Below are 23,601 nucleotides of genomic sequence, written 5' to 3'. Positions count from 1 at the left end.
TACTCTGCCTACAAGATGTGCAGAGATTAAGATAGAGCAGAGACAGATGGGATGACGAGCCAATGCCTGGTCCAACCTGAGACCCATCCCATGGGAGAGAGCCAACCCCTGACACCATTGATGATGCTCTGCTCTGCTTAGAGATAGCAGCCTACCTTAACCCATCTCTGAGCGGCCCCACCCAGCAGCGGATATAATATGAATGCTTTAAACTAGAGAAAACTAAAAGTTTACATGAAAGCTTATCTGATAGTCCCTACCTATGTTCTGCAGGTTAATGTGAATATAGATGGAGTCTCTCTGTGCTTACTTAACTGTCTTCACACATTACCTACACTGCACACCTTGGGCCCAGGGTCTGTGACACATATTTATAAGCTGTTTGGATATAGTTAAAAGAGTGCAGATTGGTCGCACATCCACAGCAGGGACCCTCCCAACAACATATTACAAGCAACATGTGCTGCTGGGGTCCTTCTGAGGTGCTCACTGCTCAAGAGGAAAGCCACAGGTCCTACTTTCTAACAAAAGATGCAAAGTGTGCCATTAAATTAGCAACAGTTCTGTGCCTTTCAGGTGTCTTTGATTATATGTCGGTTCATAAGAACTAGAAATTTGTGTCTGGGTTGTACTTTAAAGTCACAAGAGGCTTTTAGACAACTTGAGAGAGAGAGAGAAATTGGAAATACTGAGCCAGTAGCTCAGCTCATACAATTCTGCAACACAGTCTCGGCTATTGACATTTTCTCCCGAATCTATTCTGCTTGTATCAAAAAAATCACACAAAAGAAGGACTTGGTGCTGCCATCACCAAAGGTTTGATGAGAGAAGTTCTAAAGTCCATGACAACTGTGTTTCACCTAGTTCTCTTTAGAAATAGTCAGTCTCTATTAGAAAAAAAAGTAGCATAAGAATTAGAAATTGTATAGAATGTACATTCCATATAATTTAATCCTCTGAGGCTTACCTGAAAAATGCCTCCCAGGAGTTTTCTATTTTTGATTCCTATAGCTTACACATATGCATGTTATTGTGGGTAAATTATTTATTTAAAATGTGAAATTCTAGCTTAATTGTTTGTTAAGGCAGAAACTCACTCTGTAACCCAGGCTGGCCTGCAAGTTGCCACATAGCCTTACAGTCCCCAGACTTTCTGTAGGCAATCTGCCTCATGAAGCTACATTCGTTATTCCCACAATTATATATGCCCAAAAGACATAAAAGTTGTTTGTCAAATACAAAATAACTTTTCAGTTTAAAAAGTATGAGCCCTGGGGCCAGAGAGATGGCTCAGAGGTCAAGAGCACTGGATGTTCTTCCAGAGGACCCAGATTTGGTTTCCAGCACCCACATGCCAGCTCACAACTATCTGCAATTTCAGTTCTGGGGCATCTGAAGCCTCTTCTGGCCTCCAAGGGCACCAGGCATGCAAGTGGTAGATAAACATACATGCAGGCTAAATACCTATTCACATAAAATAAAATAAAAAATATTTTATGTGCTGGTGTGAGCTGTTGGGGGGCTCCTCTTACCTGAGGAGTAGGGGAGGGAAGATTAAGGGAGGAGGGACGGAGGATGGGATGCAGAGTAGAGGACAGGACTATGATTGGGAAGTAAAGTGAATAAATAAAAATTTAAAAATAAGGGGGAAATTTAAATATGCATATTTACAAATATAAGTTATAGTGATTATTGATATTCAATTATAGAATATATTTATAATCTTAATATATATTTATAATCATTGCATTAAAAATCACAAAGAATTAGAGGGAATAATTCAGATAACCCACAAAATCAAAAAGTAGGGCTCAGAGCAAACCAATAAAGACTTGATTTTATACATAATCAAAATCTGAGCCATTAAGATATGTCACAGCGCACCCGTGTGACTCCACTGACAGAAACAGGTTTTTATCTTACAGCTAGACATAGAAACACTATTTCGTGCTTGGTCTTTCAGCTCTATGTTTAAAAGGCCGGATTGAAACGGACAAGAGAAGAGCTAGAGGAAGTTACATGACATGGAGCAATCCACAAACTCACCTCAGTTTACCCTCTGCAACCCGCAAACTCACCTCAGTTTACTCTCTGCAACCCGCAAACGCACCTCAGTTTCCCCTCTGCGACCCGCAAACGCACCTCAGTTTCCCCTCTGCGACCCGCAAACGCACCTCAGTTTACCCTCCGCGTACTTCAGATTCTTTGACACCAAACATTTCAAGTGAATAGGCTTCTCCTCACTGGGCTCCCGTCCCCGGCTTTAATCAACTAAAGGCCGAGCGCTTTCAGAATTTCGCTCTCTTGATGAAGCTTCCGCTCTCAGAGCGTGGGTCTCAGAAGTTAATAAAGTTTTCATTTCCAACGGGTTCAAAATGACAGAACAAAACTCTCTCCTCTAAGAGCCGAAAAAACAACGTGTGTTTCTGTCTGCAGGTAGTGGAGGACATGCTAGAGGACGAGGAGGAAGAAGATGACAAAGATGACAAGGTAATTATCTTTCCTAGTGCTGGGTACCTGGGGGTGGGGGATGCAGACATGACACTGTTTTCACAGACTGTTGAAGTGTTTTGAGTCCAGAAAATTGGACAGTGCTGTTTATCATCCTAACAATGCCACTGCGTGTAGCAAGGAGGAAGAGATGGCTATAAATCCTCTCTCTTTTGTCCAGAGCTGGGTCAAATATTTTTTTCTGCCAGGAAAAAAAAAAGTCAGCTTGTCTGGAACTTGATAGCTATTGTGAAGATAACAGCAGTGACAACTGTTTTTGAAGGGCAAAAATTTGTCCTATCTTGAATGTTACAAATCAGCCTACGCTTTAGGGGGAGAATGTGGGCGTGAACAAATAGCAGTCTGCATGAGTTGGATATGGGTAATGCCAGCTATAATTTTCGAAGAATTGCTCAGCAAAAGAATATGTGTGTGACGTGCTGGGGAGGACATTTAAATAGCCTTGGGCTGACTGCCCCTGCCTAGATCTGCAATGGCCCATGCCTCTGAGAGACTTGCGAGACTAGCTTGCATTTTGTTTGCTAGTTGCCTTGGGGCTGGGGCCACAGTAATCAGCAGCTAATTTGTAGGTTGTTTAAGTTGGTGGTCCCTGGGGGCCTGGGAGGAGTTAGCATTAACACCTCTGCAGAGGCTTGGGGGGCGGGGGTAGGAGAATGGGTCTCTCTGGTAGGCAGGACGGAAACTCTCAGACACTGTGGTCTCTGGGCACCTGTAGATCTAAACCTGGATGCGTCTTACCATGAGACCAGGAGGCAGGGAGAAAATATGAATTACTTCCACATTATTTGGTATGCCAAACCAGATTTTGGTCTCTACCCAAAGCTGAGCACTGTTACAGGAAAGCATGATGTTTTTGAGGGAAGAAAAACAGTGCTTCTTAATTTACGCCTTTGACCTTTGATTCCAGGCAGGATGGAGAGTTGTACCCAGTATAGGAATTTGTGTTGCAGGCAAGCATTGGACATGTCAAAGGGGGAAACACGTCACACTGAGCGTTTCACCTCCCAAATGATCTCCGTTATTCCTGACTAATATCTGATGCTGGCAGTAGAACGAAAACACACACGTGCTTACTCCCTGCTTCCCTCTCGGGCTGCTTCAAGTGCTTTTCAGTTCATAGAGTTCTGTGTGAAATTTTTCTCCTGTACCTCATTCAGTCATTAGCATCGTGATCAAAAACAAGCTACCAAAATCTCTTGTCTACACACACACAGACACACACACTCACACTCATACACACACGCTCACATAGACATACACACACTAACACACACTCACACATACTCACACACACATGCACACAGACATACACACACTAACACACACTCATACACTCACACATGCATGCACACACACACATGCACTTACACACGCACACACACACTCACACATATGCATACGCACACACAGACACACATTCACACTCATACACACATGCTCACACAGACATACACACACTAACACACACTCACACATACTCACACACACATGCACTCACACACGCACACACACACTCACACATATGCATATGCACACACACACTCACATTCATACATACACGCTCACACAGACATATACACACTAACACACACTCACACACACACATACTCACACACTCGCACACACATGTGCACACACAGGTACTCACACACACACACGCATGCACACACACTCACATGCACACACACACGCACACACACACACACACACACAGCCTGCTTTTAAAGTTAAATAATATGAACATACACCCTGGCAATAAATGGTCTGATTTATTGTTAAGGTCAGTAGGTGCGGAGAGCCTGTACTTTAACGCCACATGCCGGCTCTAATCCTCACTTCTCTGCTGATAAAGACTGAGCTGCCATCCATTTATGGCCATTCCCCCTTGCCTTGCTGCTTTATTATTAAAGCCACCATAAAGATCCATCCAAGCGGCAAGCGGTTTCCTAGAAATGCTAATAAACAGAGACCCCCATGAAGCCGACAACGTCCATGTCCCCCTGCTGGAAGTCTACCTATGCGTTTTTACCCAGCTTGTCGGTGTTGTGTGTCTCTCCCTCTGCTGCCTCATTTTCTAATAGAGAAGATCTTAGGTGTAGGCAACAAACAGGCATCTCTGGCTAACCAGCTCTATGAAACACAGATGTTGACTGAGCACATCTGGGTGGAAGGACCCATTCTCAGGCGCTGTATATATATATAGTGAACTGGAGGCTGTCTGTCTGAAATTGACACCCTGGTTCTAACACATTTTCAGATCTAGTTACCAAAGGAGACTGAAAGCGAGGGCTTCAATTACTCTGAAAAGTCAACTGAGTTTGTCTGTAGCTGTTTTCAGTGTGAGCTGTTGCTGGTAACCCAGCCCTTTATCTGAATGATGCATTTCAGTGATGTCCTTCTCTGTTTTTTTGACCATAATGAAACTGATAGCATGAAGATGATGTCTGAACCTAAGAGAAAACCTCAAGTGTTGTAATCTGCAATAGACTTTTAAGGTCTCTTAGACGAAGCATCTTGAAATGTAAAGCCTTGGTTATGAGAAAAGCAGAAATAAGGGAAGGAACCGGCAAGTGCCCATTTACCAGCTCCTGTCCCTTGGTGTGGCTCCCACAGCAGTCCACACTGTAAGCCTTAGATATCAGTGTGTCTACATGGGAAAAGAGTCATTTCCTATTTAAAATTCTCATTGTTTCCTTCATTTAAAGTTTGTGTGTAGAGTCAGACGTAATGGAATTTCATGAGAAAGCAAATGTGTTTTTCACCATAGGAACAGGTACTGCCCTCTAGCTCCCATCATATCTTTGTTTTCTCATATGGTATAACAGTGGGGTCAGGTCAGCAGGTCCTCTTACAGGAGAAAAGTAAAGAAGATTAATAAATGTGCCAAAGCCTCACTTTAATTGAACCTGAAGCACATGTTGCAAATAATGTAAAATATGTCCCAGATGTTTCGCCAGGGCCAGTGTCTTGCTCTCCCTGATCACCACAAGACAGCTATTAGTCCTCCAACCTTTGGACTTGGGGGTGAACGGAGCATTGCGTGGCACAGAGTGTGAGCACCTGTTTCCCATTCCGCGGCGACCCCTGGCAGGCTTCGCCTAAGCCCAGGCACATGGTTTCACTTAGCGGATTGTTGGGTGATTATGAAGAGTGTCTTTCTTTAGAGGAGCATTGATATTAGTCACTCACAATGAAAGGGAAAGTCGCTGGCCACCTGACAAAAATCCTGTGGGCATACGCCAAAGACCTTCGTTTCATTTGAGCATGTAGTATTTTCCCTCGGCATAATTACACACATAGAAAAGATAATAAGTAGAAGAAGTTGAAATCCATAAGGATACATTATGTCAAGTGATGTGCAATTACTTCATATAAAGCTTTGTAAGGGCTTTCCTTCAGTGTTGGCTTTGTACCTGGGAAGACAGTGGTCAGAGCTCAGCTGTCGTTCATCTGGATCACCAAGTTCTGCAGTGTTTCCAGGTTATGGCCTTTGACATTGTTGTTGCTGTTGTTGCTTTTCATTAAAAAAAAGTTCACCCTTATTCGGCTGAGAGGTATGGTCACGGCCTTACCCTTCATTCTAAAAACCCATTGTCCACACTTAATTGAAGTGGTCTCTCTCTCTTAATTCAATTCCATGGTTTTCACGAATGCAGAAAACATTGGTTTTAAGTGGTGATCCTTGCATGCACATCACTGCCTTCTGATATTTTCACTTACCTGCATAGTGTCGGGTTAAGCTGTGCTGGGGGGTCAGCATTATTTTCTGAATTGGCTATGAGCTGTCCTAGAGTTCCCTTTTCTGTAGGGCATTCTTTCAACTCTTAACTGCAACATTCCAGTGTGATATGTTTTTTTAATCCAACACCAATTCCTTTCTCTAATAGACTATAAGCAAAATATGGTTTAACCAAATTCCCTAGGTGGTGTTATCAGCAAGCGTAGAATAGTGCTCACACCACATCATATACAATCAAACAGTGGCCAAGCTACATAACCTAGTCATCTAATTAACCAAGGCCAATCCTCTTTTGTACTGTAAAAACTTTTGGCATGCTTCTCACGGTGCGCCCTGCACTGATCCGGACACAGTATTGGGAAGCAGAAGTCAGAAAGCTGGGTTCCCGCAGGAAAAGCATCAATTCAATGTATTACATTCCTGTAATGTTTATTGATAAAAGATATGAGAGCATCCAGGCATTTGTGCTTACACAGCGTCTCCGTTTTCTTCAGCAGTTATGTCAAGGTTACTTGTTTCCAGATAGCTAGATGCAATGAATGAAACCTATTTGAGTCACTTCAAAATATATAGACTGTTGCTTTAATTCTTGAAACCTGTATCTTCTGGTTTGATTCTCCAACCTAAACACGTGTACACTGCACCCAAGATTCATACATCTCTGCATCTTAAGCCAGCAGTGGGGGAGGAAAGAAAGAGATAGTTCTAAGATATGAGAGAAGATTTTAATCTGACAAAATTACATTTTCCAGTTACATTCAGTGAAATAACTGCATGGTGGAGAAGCCAGTTGAGGCTATAGAGAAAGGCAGAGTGAGGGGAGACAAGAAAATTCTCTTTCAAAAAATCCTAAATCACATTCAACTGGGATACCATTGTATTCCTTTATTTATTTTCTTTGTCTGTATAACAAAGTACCTTAAACTTAAAGATATAAAACAGGTTGTTGTATTTACTAAGACAGAATACAGGCATTGCTAACTGGGTTCTCTGATCACAGTCTGACTCCTAGGGACCAGTCAGACCGAGTCTTCATCTGAAGGATTTGGGAAATAATCTACTCAAAGAATAATTCAGCCTGTTGGTAGAATCCAGGCCCTGGTAGCTGTAGTGCTGAAATCTTTGCTTTCTTCTTTCTTCTTTCTTCTTTCTGCCCCCTGTTCATTCATCCAGCCATCTTTAAATGCATCAGTGGAAAATTCCCCCACTCTTCAGACATATTTAAGGCCTCACATGGTTACAACAGACCCATCAAAGATAATTTCCTGTTCTTTTTTGGTGGAGGGGGGAGGGGTGTTGGTTTGTTTTTCATTTTTTGAAGCAGGGTTTCTCTGTGTAGCTTTGGCTGTCCTGAACTCGCTTTGTAGACCAGGCTGGCTCTTGAACTCACAGAGATCTGCCTGCCTTTGCCCGCCTGAGTACAAGATTAAAGGCATGCGTGTCACCACACCCAGCTAATTTCCCATTCTTAATAAGAACTATATGGTGAAATGTGACTTAACCATGGGTATAACTATTTCATCACACTCTTCAGCCAATCCCCTACACAAGCAGGATTAAACTTGATATCTAGACTAGATGGAGACATCTGTGGCTTCGGTCTTAGAATTCTAAATCTGGCAACCGTGTGGACCTGCCAGTGGTCTACAGGGAAAGTGGAGCAATCTCTGTGCTCACTAACTAGATCCACTGCCAGACTGAGCAGTAGCTGTCATACAATAGTAAACAAGAGGAACTATCAGCCTAGACAGCCTAGATCTGCACTTGCAAAGGGTGTGGGGATATCAGGTTTTACAGAATATGTACTCATTGTAAAAAATAGAGAGCAATGTGTCCATCTTTCTGCCTACCAAATTCAGTTTGGAGTAAGGGGTGATTGGGAGGCAGAAGGCTACTTGTGGGCCACTTCTTTCTACTCCTGGGGAAGCAAGAATAAAAATGCAGGGAAGATCCCTTTCATGTTTGGGGGTATAACTCCACTAGGCTGATGACCTCAAATCCTTAGAGATTCTACTTCATCTAGAACCGTAGGACATTAAAGCTTGAGGGTTAACTAAGACATAATCTGGTCCAATCACCTTGTTTTATAACCATAATACTGAGGACTGGTGCTAAAGCTTTGGTATAATACTTGCCTAGTACGCAGAAGGCCCCAGACCTTAAGCCAGTGTTACAAAGCAATTAGAACTGAAGTGAAAGAATGGGCTGAGCCGGACATAAATGAGCGGCACGGGCGGTACAGAAAGTACATGGTGGAGTCAGCGCTAACCCAAGGCTTGGCTTTTTTGTTTTTGCATTCTAACTCTGGCATCCTCACCCTGGTTAACAACCAGGCTTCCCTAGAGAAGAGGCAGGATTAGAGCACCATGACAGGTTAGCTCAGAGTTATTATGCAGAACAGCAAGGGACATACTGTTGCAGCTTTGAGGGCACTTTGTTTCAGATTCCCACTTCTTTTTTTTTTTTTTTTTTTAATTTTCTTTTTTTTTATTAATTTATTCTTGTTACATCTCAATGTTTATCCCATCCCTTGTATCCTCCCATTCTTCCTTCCCTCCTATTTTCCCATTATTCCCCTTCCCTATGACTGTTCCTAAGGGGGATTACCTCCCCCTGTATATGCTCATAGGGTATCAAGTCTCTTCTTGGCAACCTGCTGTCCTTCATCTGAGTGCCACCAGGTCTCCCCCTCCAGGGGACATGGTCAAATGTGAGGCACCAGAGTACGTGAGAAAGTCATATCCCACTCTCCACTCAACTGTGGAGAATGTTCTGACCATTGGCTAGATCTGGGTAGAGGTTTAAAGTTTACTGCCTGTATTGTCCTTGGCTGGTGCCTTAGTTTGAGAGGGACCCCTGGGCCCAAATCTGCCTATCATAATGTTCTTCTTGTAGGTTTCTAGGACCCTCTGGATCCTTCTACTTTGCTATTCTCCCATGCTTCAAAGAATCAAATGGTATATACTCACTTATATCTGCATACTAGCCCAAGGGGCACGTCCCACGAAAGCCTTCACTTACCAGGAAACTGGGACAGAGGGGAGGACATCCTATCAGATTCCCACTTCTTGATGCTGTATAGCCAGCTCTTTCTCACTGCACTGGCACAACTGGTGGGGTGGAAGTTGGGGGTGGAGGACAGAGTATGTGGATGTGGGACAGTAAGTGAAACAAGGCAAAACATGTTCTTCATTCCCTAATCCCTAAAAGCTACATATATGTTGTACTACAGAGCAAAAGGCATGATTGTAACAGATAACAAGGTTGCCAAACACTTTACCTGAATGTAGAACGGTCATCCTGGAGTATTTGAGTGGACCCCATATAACCCCAAGTGCCCTTAAAAGCAGAAGAGGCCATCAGAGCAAATGACAGGTGCGAGCCACGTGTATAGCTGTGGCCAACCTCAAGGCTCAAGGCCTTCACAGTGAGAAGAAAGAGCTGCTGGAACAGCTGGAACATCTGAGGGCTGAGGTCCCCCAGCTGTGTGACAGGTGCCATGGGACCCAAGCTCTTTTAAATCCAAGCTGTCTGCCATCCTCTGCTCTCAGTGCCACTGAGCAGACTTAAAAGCCTCAGCACGTTATACAGGGGCAAGAAATACAAGTTCTGGATCTATAACCAAACATTGTATGCTGCTGTGGTATAAGAGACTCTGTGGTCCAACAAACAGCTGCTGAGAACCAAGTGCCTCCCACTGGGAAATAAGTGGCCAAGACCTGAGCATTGGATCAATAGAACACTTACTGACTGTGGCAGAGTGGAACACTTTCATGGCTGCCTTTGAGTGCAAAGAAGGGAACCACAAGCCGAGAAAATGCAGGCACTCTGTAGAAGCTGTGGTGGGCAAGGAAAAGGACCATGCCTCAGAGCCTGGCCCACATCTCAGTTTTTGCCCCCATGAGACCCATTTTGGACTCTTGCACTGTAGAACTATAAGACAGTATGTTTGTTTCCAGCTACTTGGTTACAGTAATTCATTATGGCAGCCATTTCAGTTACCTCCAGCTGTGTTTCGTCTACTTCAGTGAGAATGCTGTGCTATAAAGCAGCAAGCGTAAATGTCTAGTGTTTCTTCATTGACTTGGTCAATGAGACTGTTCAGGTCCTCATCCACTATGGAAATAAGAAAGAGTAAAAAGATATTTTTAACCAATGCCTTACGTTTTATTTCAGAAAAAACATAGTCCCAAATGACAGTTATTTTCTCTATAGAGTACTGCATGTTCCTACTTAGGATCTTAGATAATAAACTGGTGAGCAAATAGTAGATTTTTACATTTTTTCTTTATTTTTGAGAATTTCATACAGGTACACAATGATTCCTTCCCCTCTAACTCCCTCCATACTTTCAAAACATTCCCTTCTCAACTTCATGTCTGCTGTTTTGTAACCCACTAAGTCCAGTTAGTGATGCTCATGTGAGCATGAGCGTGGGCATAAGAAGCCACCAGGGACCACATCCTCAGAAAAGGGCCACCATCCCTCCCCAGCAACTATGCAAACTGATAACCAATCCCTTAGCCACAGCTGCAAGGGAGAGCATCTACCTGCAACTTCTTTTTCTAACAGAAGGATTTCCTTCCTGAAAGTCATCCCATCCCTTAAATTAATTTATCCTACAGCAATGGGCAATACCTATGTTTATATAACAAGTCCTTTAAGATTAAGAAAAACATAGAATTACTCTCCAGGAACAAAATGAAAAACTTCACATCTTTTTTAAACAATAGAAATTGGTTATTTTCTCGAAGCTGTAAAATTTCCTTATAAACATCTGTCTCGTATTCTCACCAACTTCCTCTTAACATAAATGTCTGTTTCTTAAATGCATAATATAAGTTTTTAAGTAAAGTTATATTTCATTGTATACAGTTCAAGTTTCTACCAAAAGGCTGATGCTCGTCATGTCTTTGTTGTAACAAGCATTCACTCTAACTATGGCATTTTCAGGTTTGTGGCAGTAAGTTCTAGGAGCACTGATTTGACAAAAGAAAATAGTGACAAACAAAACAGGAGCTACAGTGGGCCTAGTCTGTGAAAATTAGAGGCAGTAAGACTTGTAGAATTTGCCAAAATCCAATGGAATTCATATTGCAGTCAACATTGTCACCCTCTGAAAAGCATCATTACTGTTTCATTGTTTCTTAAGAGGACTGGGGCGAGGGGTTAAGTCATGGGAGGTGGAATTGGACCCCAGGAATTACCTAGTGTTGGGCTCCCACATGTAAACTCATTGGTAGTCACCTCCCCAGACCTGAAGTATTTGCATAGTCATCTGCCCCATGTTCCATCCTAGAGTGGCGGGTAGGTTAGACACGCATGCAGTGAACTATGAGTGGAGCTCTTTCCAGTGCCTGATAGTTGGGTGTCTTTTGCCTCAGAGAAGCAGAACTTTCATCTGAAGGCCAATCAAATACTTTGAAGCAGCAATGAACTTCCTCTTCCACTCCCTATTTCTCGACAAGAATATTCTCAAAATAGCAGTGTGTCAGCCCTGGCTCTCGGGAGGTTGACAATGTACAGAAAAACAGACACGATTTTTTGGGATTGCTGGCAGAGTCGTTGACACCGGCTGACACTACTGCATGTTGAGATGAGAAGAGCGTCTCCTCACCAAAGCACAGAACCAGATGTGTTGCCAAGCGTCACAGATGCTCCAACGGAGCCCACAGTGCCAAGGTTTTTATTCTGCCCGAAAGTTTGTTTGGCAAAGAAATTCTCTACCTCGTTAAAGACATTGACTCTGCACATTCTGAAAAGAGTTCACAAAGTCAGAATTCTTCCTTGACGGTAAGAACTTGCCCACAGGAGTTATCTGTACAGACTTCCACTGCCAGGGGAATGTTCAAGAAGACCTATCAATGGTAGCTGAATAATTCATCAGTATTGAGGCTATTTGATGAGGTCACAACTTTAGGAGATGAACAAACTGCTGCGTCAAAAATATTTCGGAAACACATCAGTTGTTTTCTTTGGTGATAGGGTTAACCCATAAAAGTGTTCGTTATTGGTCTCTTTCTCCAGCATGTCCAAAACTTGGGGAAATCCCAATCTCTAAAAGCTGACGTGCCTGGTACTGGTGATGTGTCTCAGTTGCTAAAGTGCTTCCCTAACGTGCCGGAAACCGCGGGTTTTGTTCTTTGGCACCACACAACAAAATTAAATAAAATTAACATGATGTTGAACACTAGCATGGTGGCACATGTCTGTCATCTCAGAATTTCAGAAGTGGAGTCAGGAAGGTTTGAGGATCAGGGTCATCCTCAGCTACAGCGTGTGCTCAGGACCACCCTATGCTACACAAGGACTATTGACAAAAAAAAAAAAAAAAAAAAGGTGAGGCTGGCCTCACAAAGATCCACCTGCCTCTGCCTCCTGAGTGCTGCTATTAAAGGCATGTGCCACCTCTCCTGCTTTTCTATTAAGGAAATGACATTCACTATTTAATAAATTGGGGCCACTCCAGCTGGTTGAGTCTGTGCTCAAACTGACCAGAGTCCAGCTGTACAAAAGAAGCACTGTGAGCTCTGTAAACCATAACTCCATGACAATAGGTATGAAAATTCAATGGTTCTGGGGTTTTTTTTTTCCAGAAAATTTCCAATTTAAGCTAGAGTCAGAGTAAACAAAGACACATGACATATGCTCATGCATGAGTGGGTGTTTTCCTAGATTCTGATCAAGAAACTATTAGAGAAACCTTAGTGGTGGTGACGATGTCACATGTATTTCTACATTCAGTAGTGCCTCTGGCAGACTGCATCAGGCTTACACTTTGAGTTCCCATGAACCAGTGTCAGGCTTGGCTGCATGACTTATTATGGCTGACACATGCCACACTTGGCCCCGCCACCTTTATTTTTATTCTGCAATGAACTTGGAACTCATAGGATGGATGCTATTTTTATTTTATTTTGTTTTATTTTGCCTGAGTCAGGAATAAGGATAACAAGAAGCCAGCCCAGATGGACAGGTGGTGGACAGATGATGGACAGGTGGTAGAAGGTGGTACATAGGTGATGGACAGGTGGTAGACAGGTGGTGGTCAGATGGTAGACAGATGGTGGGCAGATGGTAAACAGATGGTGTACAAGTAGTGGACAGGTGGTGGACAGGTGATGGACAGCTAGTGGACAGGTGGTGGACAAGTAATAGACAGGTGGTGGACAGGTGGTTGAGAGGAGTCATGAGTGCAACAAATAACCTTCTTTCATAGGCATCTAAGTCTTTTGAGGTTTTTGTTATAGCAACTTAGTCTATGCTTCAGACCCAACATCCTGTGACTTTATACTACAGCTTAAAATAAACATGAATTTGTGGGAGGTGTGTGCATGTATATATGCATGTTCTAATGAGTGGGGTACATGTATGCATGCTGGAGTACAGGTGGAGGACAACGTTGACGTTAGGCATCTGCCTCAGTCACTCTACACTTTGCTCACTGAGGTAGAGTCTCCTGGAGTTACCCATTCTTGCTGCTCTAACTAGATAGCTGGACCCAGAGATAACCTGGGCTATGATTTCAGCTGGCACCCAGCCTGCCTGGCTTTTGTGCAAGTTCTGGGGATGCAAGCTCGGTCTTCATGCTTTCACAGCAAGAAATTTGTCCACTGAGCCATTTCCCCAACCCCACAACAAGGAATTTTAAAAACAGAAAGTCTCAAAAAGGAATTTAAATAGTGTTTCTGCCTAAATACATAGACCAACCTTTTCCCTTTAGCAACCCCTAAATGCAACTTCAGATAAAGACTGAATGTGTGTGTGTGTGTGTGTGTGTGTGTGTGTGTGTGTGTGTGTGTGTGTGTAGACAGGTTTGAAATGTGATATTTCTAACTCACAAATAAAGATTTAAGGACACATGACAAGGAGGACTAGATATATGGCATAATATGAGCCTTTGAGAAGCCACTATCTAAGGAACCTAAGCAAAAAAATATAATTCTAAAATAAGGAAAATGTCATGAAAAAATTACAAGCATAGATGTTTAGAATTGTGATGTCATCTTGGTTGATTTTACTTTTGATGAGTGTGAAGAACTCTAGGTAAGAGAAATACAGGAGATGGGGAAATAGAAGGATCCAGAACCTACAAGAAGAATATCATGATGGGTAGATCAGGGCCCAGGGGAGTCTGCTCAAACTATTACACTAACCAAGGACAACACAAGTAGTAAATATCAAACCCCTACTCTGATCTACCCAATGGGCAGGACATTCTCCACAGTTATGTGGAGAGTGGAGACTCACTTTGACATGAACTCTGGTGCCCCATATTTGACCACCTTCCCTTGGTGAGGAGTCCTGGTGGCACTCAAAAAAAGAATAAGCAGGCTACCAACATCAGACTTGATAGCCTATGACCATATAGTCGGGGAGGAGGTCCCCCTCAGTCATAGACCTAAGGGAGGGGAATAGGGTGAACGAGGGAGGGAGGGAGGAATGGAAGGATACAAGTGATGGGATAACAATTGAGTTGTAATCTGAATAAATTAACTAAATAAAAAATTTTAAAGGAAAAAATTACAAGCAATGTTGGTGAGAAAAATACAAGAGGGTAACCACTTTTTTATAATTGCTAGCAAATGCTCCACAAAGAGGTAGTGTTTGCTTATGCCTCAAAGATGCACTCAAATGTACTAGAAGTTGTGGTATTTAAAAAAAATGTCTATACAGTATAACAGAAAGAAAATTCAGGAGGGAAGGCAGAGAAGATGACACTAAATATACACATTTCAGATTCTGGAATCTTTTCTTATCACCAATGGAATTTGAAAGCCATCTTTCAAATATTTGCTCTCAAAGACTATTTTAAAGTTGGAATTTTTAAATTAAATTTGTTCTTTAAAAAGAGATCATTGTATCTATTAATCTTCCCAATGAGGAAGAAGGGAGAATTCCAGTACAGAGGCAACTTACACATAGCAGCACTGTGTTAGTCAGGATAACTACACATAAGGAAAGGATTTTGAATGTTTTTATCATCAAATAAATGGAAAGTGCTCAAGATTAAATAGAGTCCAAGTATTTAAAAACCATCAATACACAACGCCTCAAGGTACCGTAGCATCACCTTACACACCATGAAGATGTACTGTCAGGCATGCATAGTGGCATGGGCCTGTAATTGAGCACTAAAAAGGCTGAAACAGGATAATAAGACAAGATTGGGGCCATTTTTGGTTACATAGTGAGTTCTGGGCCAACCTGGGCTACAGACTAAGGCCCTGTCTCAAACAAACAAATAAACAAACAAACAAAGATGTAAAGTTGTTATGCCAAGTATAAGGTTAAATATGTCCAATATCCAACAAATAGTTGATAAAATATACTTATATAATATATAGCATGGTGGACAATGAAAATTAACAACAAATAAAAAGTGATCATTACTATGAAAACAAAAAAAACTTTGGCAAAGCACAAGAAGGAAATGGACTTGAAGTAAGGAAAGGTGCTAAGAGTTTAAAATAGCTCCGATAAGAAACAGAAACCTCTTCAACTTAACCAGTAATGATGACAGAATAGAAAGAAACCAATTTGAGAAATACAGGAAATCCTGTTGAGCCACCTTGACCCGGCACTGACCACTTGGTATGCATTTTGCATGGCTAGAGCCCATTTTGCTCAGCAAAGATGGGGAAAACATTCCATGTGGTTGCCAGGCCATGTTCCCCTGGACCTGGATCTTGGTAGCACTTTGGAAAGTGATTGCACCAGGAGCATGCACAGGGTCTGTCCTTCCCCCATGTGCTTTCAACATGCAGCATGAAAATAGGGGGCAGATATAAAATGGATTGAAATACCTTTTTATTGCCCCAAGAGTGCAGTGAGAGGAAAACCCATAGGGCAGCCATGCTTATTCCAGTGTTGGTGTAAGTCACACACAGTATGATGCTGGCAGGCCAAGCAATAGCTGAGCAGTTATCCTGTGACCTCGAGGTAAGAAGAGGAAAACCACTTAGTAGCTCACTAAAAGTCTCAAATGGAATGGAGCAGCCAAAGTTTAAATACTTGTCTATTTCCGAAGCACATCTTCGGGGACCATAGTAGTATACTTCCAAACACATCGACCTCATATTCTCTCTCCTTCAGTGGGACACCCAGGCTCACCAGGAAGTTCCTGCAAAACCACAACTCCTAATGCCTGTGGCTGTAGCCGTATCAGCTCAGCTGGCCTCCAAGGTTGCTCCGCCACATGCTGGCAGTTGATGCTGCCTTCTTGTTCTGTAACAACTCTGTTGTAAGAGGCAAAATTTAAAACAGTGTTTCATAAACACAGAAGAATGTCAAGACCCCATGTGACCTTAACGGAGGCGTCCCAGCATATAACTCAGCTGCATCCTGTTAGTCAAGTAGGAAGACACCAAAGAACAATCCATATTCAAGAATAGGAAGTCCAATTCAGTCCCTTTTAAAAATATTTTAATATGTTCTTTGAAAAGTCATACATTTATATAATATATTTTAATATCTGTCTGCTACTGCCTCCCCTTATTTCCCTTATGTCCTGATCCCGTCTTCCTCCCAACTCGTTGTCCTATTTTTTTCATTGTTATTAATAACCTCCTCGGTCCAATTAATGCTGCCCATGTGCTCTTGGGTGTGCACAAGGTCAAACTAGTAAAAATTCCAGCACGGATGGAGTGAGAGCCATTCCTGTCTTACTCGTGAGCATCAGCTCTTGGTGGCTGCTGAGGAGGGGAGAGCTCTGCTGCTTTGGAGACATGGCCACTGGCAGGTTGCCCAATTTGATCTCTTGATAACAAACATAAATGTCAAAGTAGGTAAGAACCTATGAGATGGGAGAGATTATATAAGCTTCTTTGGAAAATGAAGCCAGGCATAATTTTCAAATGACAGAAGAGTCTAACCGACAGGCTACAATATTAAGAAAAGTGGAACCTATTTCCTACTTGGAGCTACATTGTCAAGAAGACGTTTAGGTTGTTTCCAAACTACAGCAAACAACACACCTTCAAATGGGCATGCTTCCTCAGGTTTTCTTATCCCGCATGTTTGAGACTTGGATTGGGCTTACCAGGAGAGGCTAAGGACTGTTGCTTTCCTGTTCTGCACTGAAACACTGAAGGGCGAACCAGCCTGCAGATGGGGTCCCAGCCAAACAGTTTCCCTGTGGATGAGCTCTCCCTTGAAGGCAGTTGCTGGTTTTGAGTTAAGAAAGGGTGAAAAAGAATCCCTTACCAATCTTGTGCAAATCTTAAGCAGCCACAGTGACAGCCACAGAAGGAAGGTTTGAGTGTGCTGTGTCCTGGAAGCCAGGATTTACCTACCAGAGTAGGCTGCCAAAATCAGAATGCCAAATGAGAAGAGGAGACAGGAGAATGCTTTTTTCTTTTAAAAAACTTAGCTTCTGCTTTTCAGGAAAATGTAATTTGCAGCTGGCTAGATGGTTCTAGAGTTAAAGGCATGTGTTACCAAGCCTGATGACCCAAGTTCAATCCCCGGGGCCCACATAGCAGAAGGAGAAAACTGATTTCATCAAGATGTCTTCTGTCCATGTACACACATGTACACAGCAATCATTATAATTCCTTTTAAAAAGGATATACAATATGATTTGAACTGACATCCGTTTATATCTGGCATTTTACTAATTTGTTCAAGAACACTCCTCAGAGGATTTAAAAGATTACAATATCCCTGAACTTTTCGCTGTCAGAACAGTATACAGGTCTGCCAAGGCCCCTTAAATGCCATTAGCTGCCAGTGGGTTCTAGCTTCACCGGCATTCAAGGACTTCTGGAGCTCCTATTCTTGTGCTGTACTGATGCAACATCATGCTGATGTTCAAAGAAACATTTTATATGTTGTGGGTATAAATGCCTATGCTGGTTCTGGCATCTCAGGCAAGTATTATAATCAGTGGTAATTTGGGAATGAAGACATAGCATCTGTACACTTTCTGTTTCCACACTTGGATATGTTGGAGACACACAAGGCAATATGATAAACAAATATACAGGTGAGGCAGTCTGATAATGTAAGATGTTTTTCTGATTATTCACCCACCAGAGTGAATACCCTGGCCTTAGGCTTGCTTTACAGGGTCTCAGCACCTGGGGTAGTGAAAAGCCCTTTTTGCATCTAGCTAACCTCAAAGTCAAATCATTTCTGAATAAAGGTCTTCAGGTTTTATACTTGGTGGTTTCTTTCTACTCTAATGAGGTATATTAGAGAAAATATGTCAGCTTTTGCATCACATAATACCAAATCAGATCAGAATTTATGCACAGTTATGTCGCTGGAAATCTAGGAGTACAAGCTGGCTTATCTCTAGATAGCACATGGAAAATAAACTTCCACAACTGACAGATTTACTTGATTTCCTTTCAAGATAAGTTAATGTAAGCACGCGAGCTAAAGAATGTAACTGGATTAGTTTTCATACAACTTTTAAAAACTTTAATAGTACAATGTATTCTGTGTCTTTAACTTTTTTTCATCCCCCCACCCTTTTGCCGAAGTTTCTTGGTAATAAATGCAAAAAGATATTTTTGCACCAACTATATTTATTAGAACTAAAGTCTTTAAGGAAACAAAATTTCCATAAAATGTGAAAATAGCATTCACCAGTAGTTAATGGCATTTAAGTAACACGGGTTATGTGGTAGTCTCCCTGGGAATGGTATTAACTTGCCTGAAAAGCATTCATTTGTGTTTCTCTTTTATAATCAGAAAAACCAAAGCCCATCTTTAATCTGAAGTCTTCTTGAGACCAATTAAAATAATTTCAGAAAACTCTGTACTGCAAATGTGCTTTTTAAGTGTTTCAGGCTTAGGATGTCTTAGTGACGCTGTAACCCCTTTTAATGCTACTATTTATACAACTGCCGTGTGTATATATTAAACCTTTAATGTAATGTATTAGCTGTCACTTGAAATTAAGTGCAGGCATGTTCTTTGTTGGCCTTCAGTTTCTCCTACATTAAGTGGTTAAATACTGACATGCAGTAAAAGAGTGGGGAGCATTTCCTAGTGGGAGCTAACTTCTGAATCTAGTGAGATTGAGTTTGTGTTTCTACATGAAAGATATCTCAAAATCAGAGTCTTGAGAGCTTGCACACCTTGTATTGAGAAATCTACTTGATGTCTTTGCTCGGAGAATTGGTGGGATTAAAGGTTCCAATAGGTACATTTGAGAGATAGGCCTTCTCTGTAGAAATTTGATATCTCTAGTTTATGTAGCTTTCAACTGTGTCATTGACACACAAACAATAGAAATGTGTGTGGTCATAACTAAGTATCATAATACATATGATGTATTACAGTACACAAAAGTATACATTTAATCAAGTAAATAATAGTGATTTGGGTTTCACTGTCTTGTGATATTTTCAACTACCTTATTGTATGATGGCTCATACTAAGCAAAAGAAAATTGCCTTTCAAATGATCTTGCACCTTATACTTCAACATTTATAAACCCCTATTAAGTGTAATTGCACCCACCCCACCATCATTAGGATGGTGTATTCTGTTCACTACAACATTCAATCCCATCCCATTTCACTGATACATGTGTCCCGCCAACACCTGCATTATATCATGTTTTCAAGAGAAACAGCAGGTCCGAGCAGGAATAGGTTTTAGAGGTGGAGAAAATTACTTCTATTCCTAGCATGTTGGGTTCAAAATGCCACTAAGACATCAAATTGGCTCTGCTTACAGATGTTAGAAATAGGAATCTGAAGTGTAAAGAGCAAGTTATAGTCATGAACTTAAATCTGAAAAACAACCTTTAAAAAGAAAAGTAATTACTGGGGCAGAGGGTATTGAGAGTAAAAAGAAGAGGGCCTGGGACAGGTGTGTGGAGCAAGCCTCTGTGAAGGAACCAAGGGAAGAGGGTAGAATGTACTGTGGAAGAGAGATTTCCAGATAGGGGAAGGATTTCCCTGGCATAGAAATCAAGAGCTATAGGAAGCTTCACTAGAATTCAACATGATCATGGAAGATGAGCCCTGAAAAAATGTCATGAACACTGGCAGTATGATTGTCTGTGCCCATAAGTACTTGTGTCCTGGCAGTATGATTGTCTGTGCCCATAAGTACTTGTGCCCTGGCAGAAAGATTGTCTGTGGCTGTAAGTACTTGTGTCCTGGTGCTGTGAGAGACAGCTGTTAGACACAGCAGCCTGATTCTGAATGAATCAGAGAAGGGGAGGAAAGGAGCATACCGAGTTGACAAGAGCTTGGGACTTGCTTTAGAAACAGAGAGTTCTCATAATTTTAGCAGACACCAATGTAGAAGAGGAATTCCAAGGTGGGAGAGAAGAGGTGAAGGTCTCTGAAGACACGAAAGAAGGTGGACAGAGCACAAGGGGTGGCTCTGTGAGGATGCTGTGGTTAAGGGTGGTGGATGTTGAAGCACTACTGAGGAAAGAAAAAGGAATGGTCACCTAGTGTGAATGCCAAAGTTTGGATGAGAGGCTCTTGAGAAAGGTAAAGAATTAACTAGTAGGGAGAAATGATAGCACAAGATCAAGATACAAATCTTCAATCAACTATGACAGTCTTGACAGGGCTAGTGACATACAACAGGAGGTTGTAGATAAAGACAGGTCAGATCATGCATTTAATCTTTCTAGAGTGTGACGCACAGAAACAGAAGACAGGTGCAATAGAGCCTACGTAGGCAATGGGAGATGATGAAATGTTCTGTGAGTGTTTGCTAGGTCTACTGATTTAGAGTAGTCTAAGTCAAATGTTTCTTTGTTGATTTTTGGTCTTCACACTCTCTCCATGATTGAAAGTGGGCACGTAGTCCCATAGTGGGCACCTAGTCCCTCAGCTAGTCCTGCATTGGTGTCTGTCTTTCCTGTTATTGATAATACTTGCTTTATAATAGTTGGGAGGTTTGATATGGGATGCATACATATTTGTAATTTTCTGTGTTCCTGATGAGTTCTTCCCTTTGTTGTCATAAAAGTCCCATCTCTTTTAAAATATTTGTATTTGTTCTTCGAGAATTCCACACTTATACGTAATGTATCTTGTAATACACACTCCAACTCCTTCCCCCCAACTCTCCCTGCTCTTTCTAGTTCATGGCCCTCCTCCCACTGTCATGTTCTCTTCTAGGGAACCCACTGAGTGCAATTAGTGCTGCGTAGCCAGTACTGCCAAAGACAATGGCAGTCCTGTTCCCAGCAGCTACCAGTTGCCAATACTTCCTCTGATAGATATGGAACCTCATGGAACCCTTTCCTATCCATGATGAAATTATTGATTGGATTGATCTCGTGGGGGGGTCTTTTGCAGGTAATCATGACTGCTATTAGTTCATGAGTTCAAGCACCATATCAGGCCAAGACACCATGATGCTGCACTCTCCACAGCCTCTGGTTCTTACATTCTTTTCCTGCCCCCTCTTCAGTGATGTTCTTTGTTCATTGTAGGGGTTAGTGTAGATATCTCATTCAGAGATGAGCATTCATCTGTAGAAATAATATCTTGTGTGTATTGTACGGATGCATTTCCTGTTAATTAAAAAGCCTATGGCCTATAGGAAAGGGTAGAATAGCAGGTAGGACATCTGGTAGGCAGAAAGGATTCTGGGATAGAGCCAGGCACAAGAGATTCTCCTGACAAGATGTGAGGAGGACAGACTTATGGTACCTGAGCAGAGGTAACCAGCCACATGCCAGAACTTAGGTTGGAATAAGTGAGCTATAAGTTATAAACTAGTCAGAGAAGAGCCTAGGTATATGGCCTAGGTATTTTTAAATATATTTTGAGTCTCATGAGCCTGGGGCTAGGAGGAAAAAAAACCCTACTGCATTCAACTGTCACTTATTCGCCACTGCACTGACTGCTGTCCACTGCACCGACTGCTGTCCACTGCACTGACTGCACTGACTGCTGTCCACTGTAAAAAGGAGCTTCTCATTGTGACTCACTTGACTCAGGATGCTGGCAACACTAATCCATTAATATAAAAAGATTTGGGAGATTGTCTGATGTGTGTCTGCTTATCAAAACATCAATAGTAAGTTTCCCCTGATGGAACTTATACTTTCCCTATCCATGGGCTTCTGACAAGGTTTAAAGTAACAGGTATGAACTCCTTCTGATGGGACAGACATCAAGCCCAGACAGAAAACAGTTAACTTATCCCCACAACAGTCATGACATTATTTAAGCCATGGGCATATCCTACCTGGCAGGTTGGCATGGTAACATGCTGAGTCCATCACTGGGTAAGCTAGTCGATCAGTTTTCTCCTTTAGTAGCTTGCATAGCACTTTTCACCACTATGCAGCTAGCTAGAAGGAAAGATGTTTATAGATCAGTTTCAGTGGGTTTTGTCATGTAATACAAGCAAAATGTATTGTGTCTTTTTTTTTTTTTTCTTTTCTTTTCTCTATGTAGCTAGCCTTGGCTGTCCTGGACTCATTTTGTAGACCAGGCTGGCCTCAAACCCCACAGAGATTTTCCAACCTCTGCCTCCCAGAGTTCTGGGATTAGAGGCATGCACCACTGCGCCCACCCGGTTTGCTAGAATGTCTTTACAGGTTTCTTTTTAGTCTGCTATAACTACTCAAATAGGTACGTCAATTCTTGCTTTATTTTGTTTCCATTTATATGGAATATCCTTTTTCTATTTTATCACTTTCAGTCCACTTATATCATTATAGAGATAATTCTCTTCTCCTTTCTCTCTCTGGTTCTTATTCTCACTCTCTTGATGTATATAATGTGTGTAGATAGCTATGTATATAGATATACATATAGATATATACAGTTGAAACTGATCTATATTATATAGACAACTACAGATATACAGATTTTAATTTTCTGAGGGTCTTTCTCACTTTTCTTATTTGGATATAGAAAAATATTATGCACATATATAATAGAAAGATATATCTTTAATGTTAATTGTACTTGCATACTGTCTGCAAGCATCAATCAGAGAAGGAAGGAAAGCTGAGTTTTGTTTCTCCATCTTTTTTAACATCTCACCTATGGCTTTAGGTGACATCTACTTTTAAAAATCTGGAAGGGAAAAAGATGTCAAAAAGAGCTGTAAGCTACAGAAGGACATCTACTATGTGGTCCTTCTGCCACTCTTACTGATATTGTTTAGCATTCTGAGTTTTAAAAATAATACAGTTATTGAGATTTAAAACTCCATGGATGCAGAATGCATTTTGACTTTTTGCTATGCATCACCAATTATAGTCCACTGAGAAAATGATGATTTTTTCAATACATTTTTATTAACGTGCTTAACTGATGGACCTTGCCACTTTTTCACAGGTGTTCCACCCCATCAGTAGCTGAAGATAATATGCTGCTTAGGAAGATACTTAAATTTGTATTTACCTG

At 41.7% G+C, this 23,601-nt stretch overlaps 1 protein-coding gene across 3 annotated transcripts in view; it reads left to right on the top strand.

Annotated features, from left to right (window-relative positions):
• Mctp1 (multiple C2 and transmembrane domain containing 1) overlaps nt 1-23,601 on the top strand; it is a 587,757-nt gene that overhangs the window by 509,137 nt on the left and 55,019 nt on the right. For all 3 annotated transcript variants that reach the window (XM_051172525.1, XM_051172527.1, XM_051172526.1), the window contains one exon: nt 2,437-2,490. In XM_051172525.1, the coding sequence (XP_051028482.1) occupies nt 2,437-2,490 (54 nt within the window). The remainder of the gene's footprint in view (nt 1-2,436; nt 2,491-23,601) is intronic.

Source organism: Acomys russatus, chromosome 30 (assembly GCF_903995435.1).
Source record: "Acomys russatus chromosome 30, mAcoRus1.1, whole genome shotgun sequence".
Taxonomy (NCBI): Eukaryota; Metazoa; Chordata; class Mammalia; order Rodentia; family Muridae; genus Acomys; species Acomys russatus.
The sequence above is the reverse complement of the archived record's forward strand: the minus strand, read 5'-3'. Positions and strand labels throughout refer to the sequence as shown.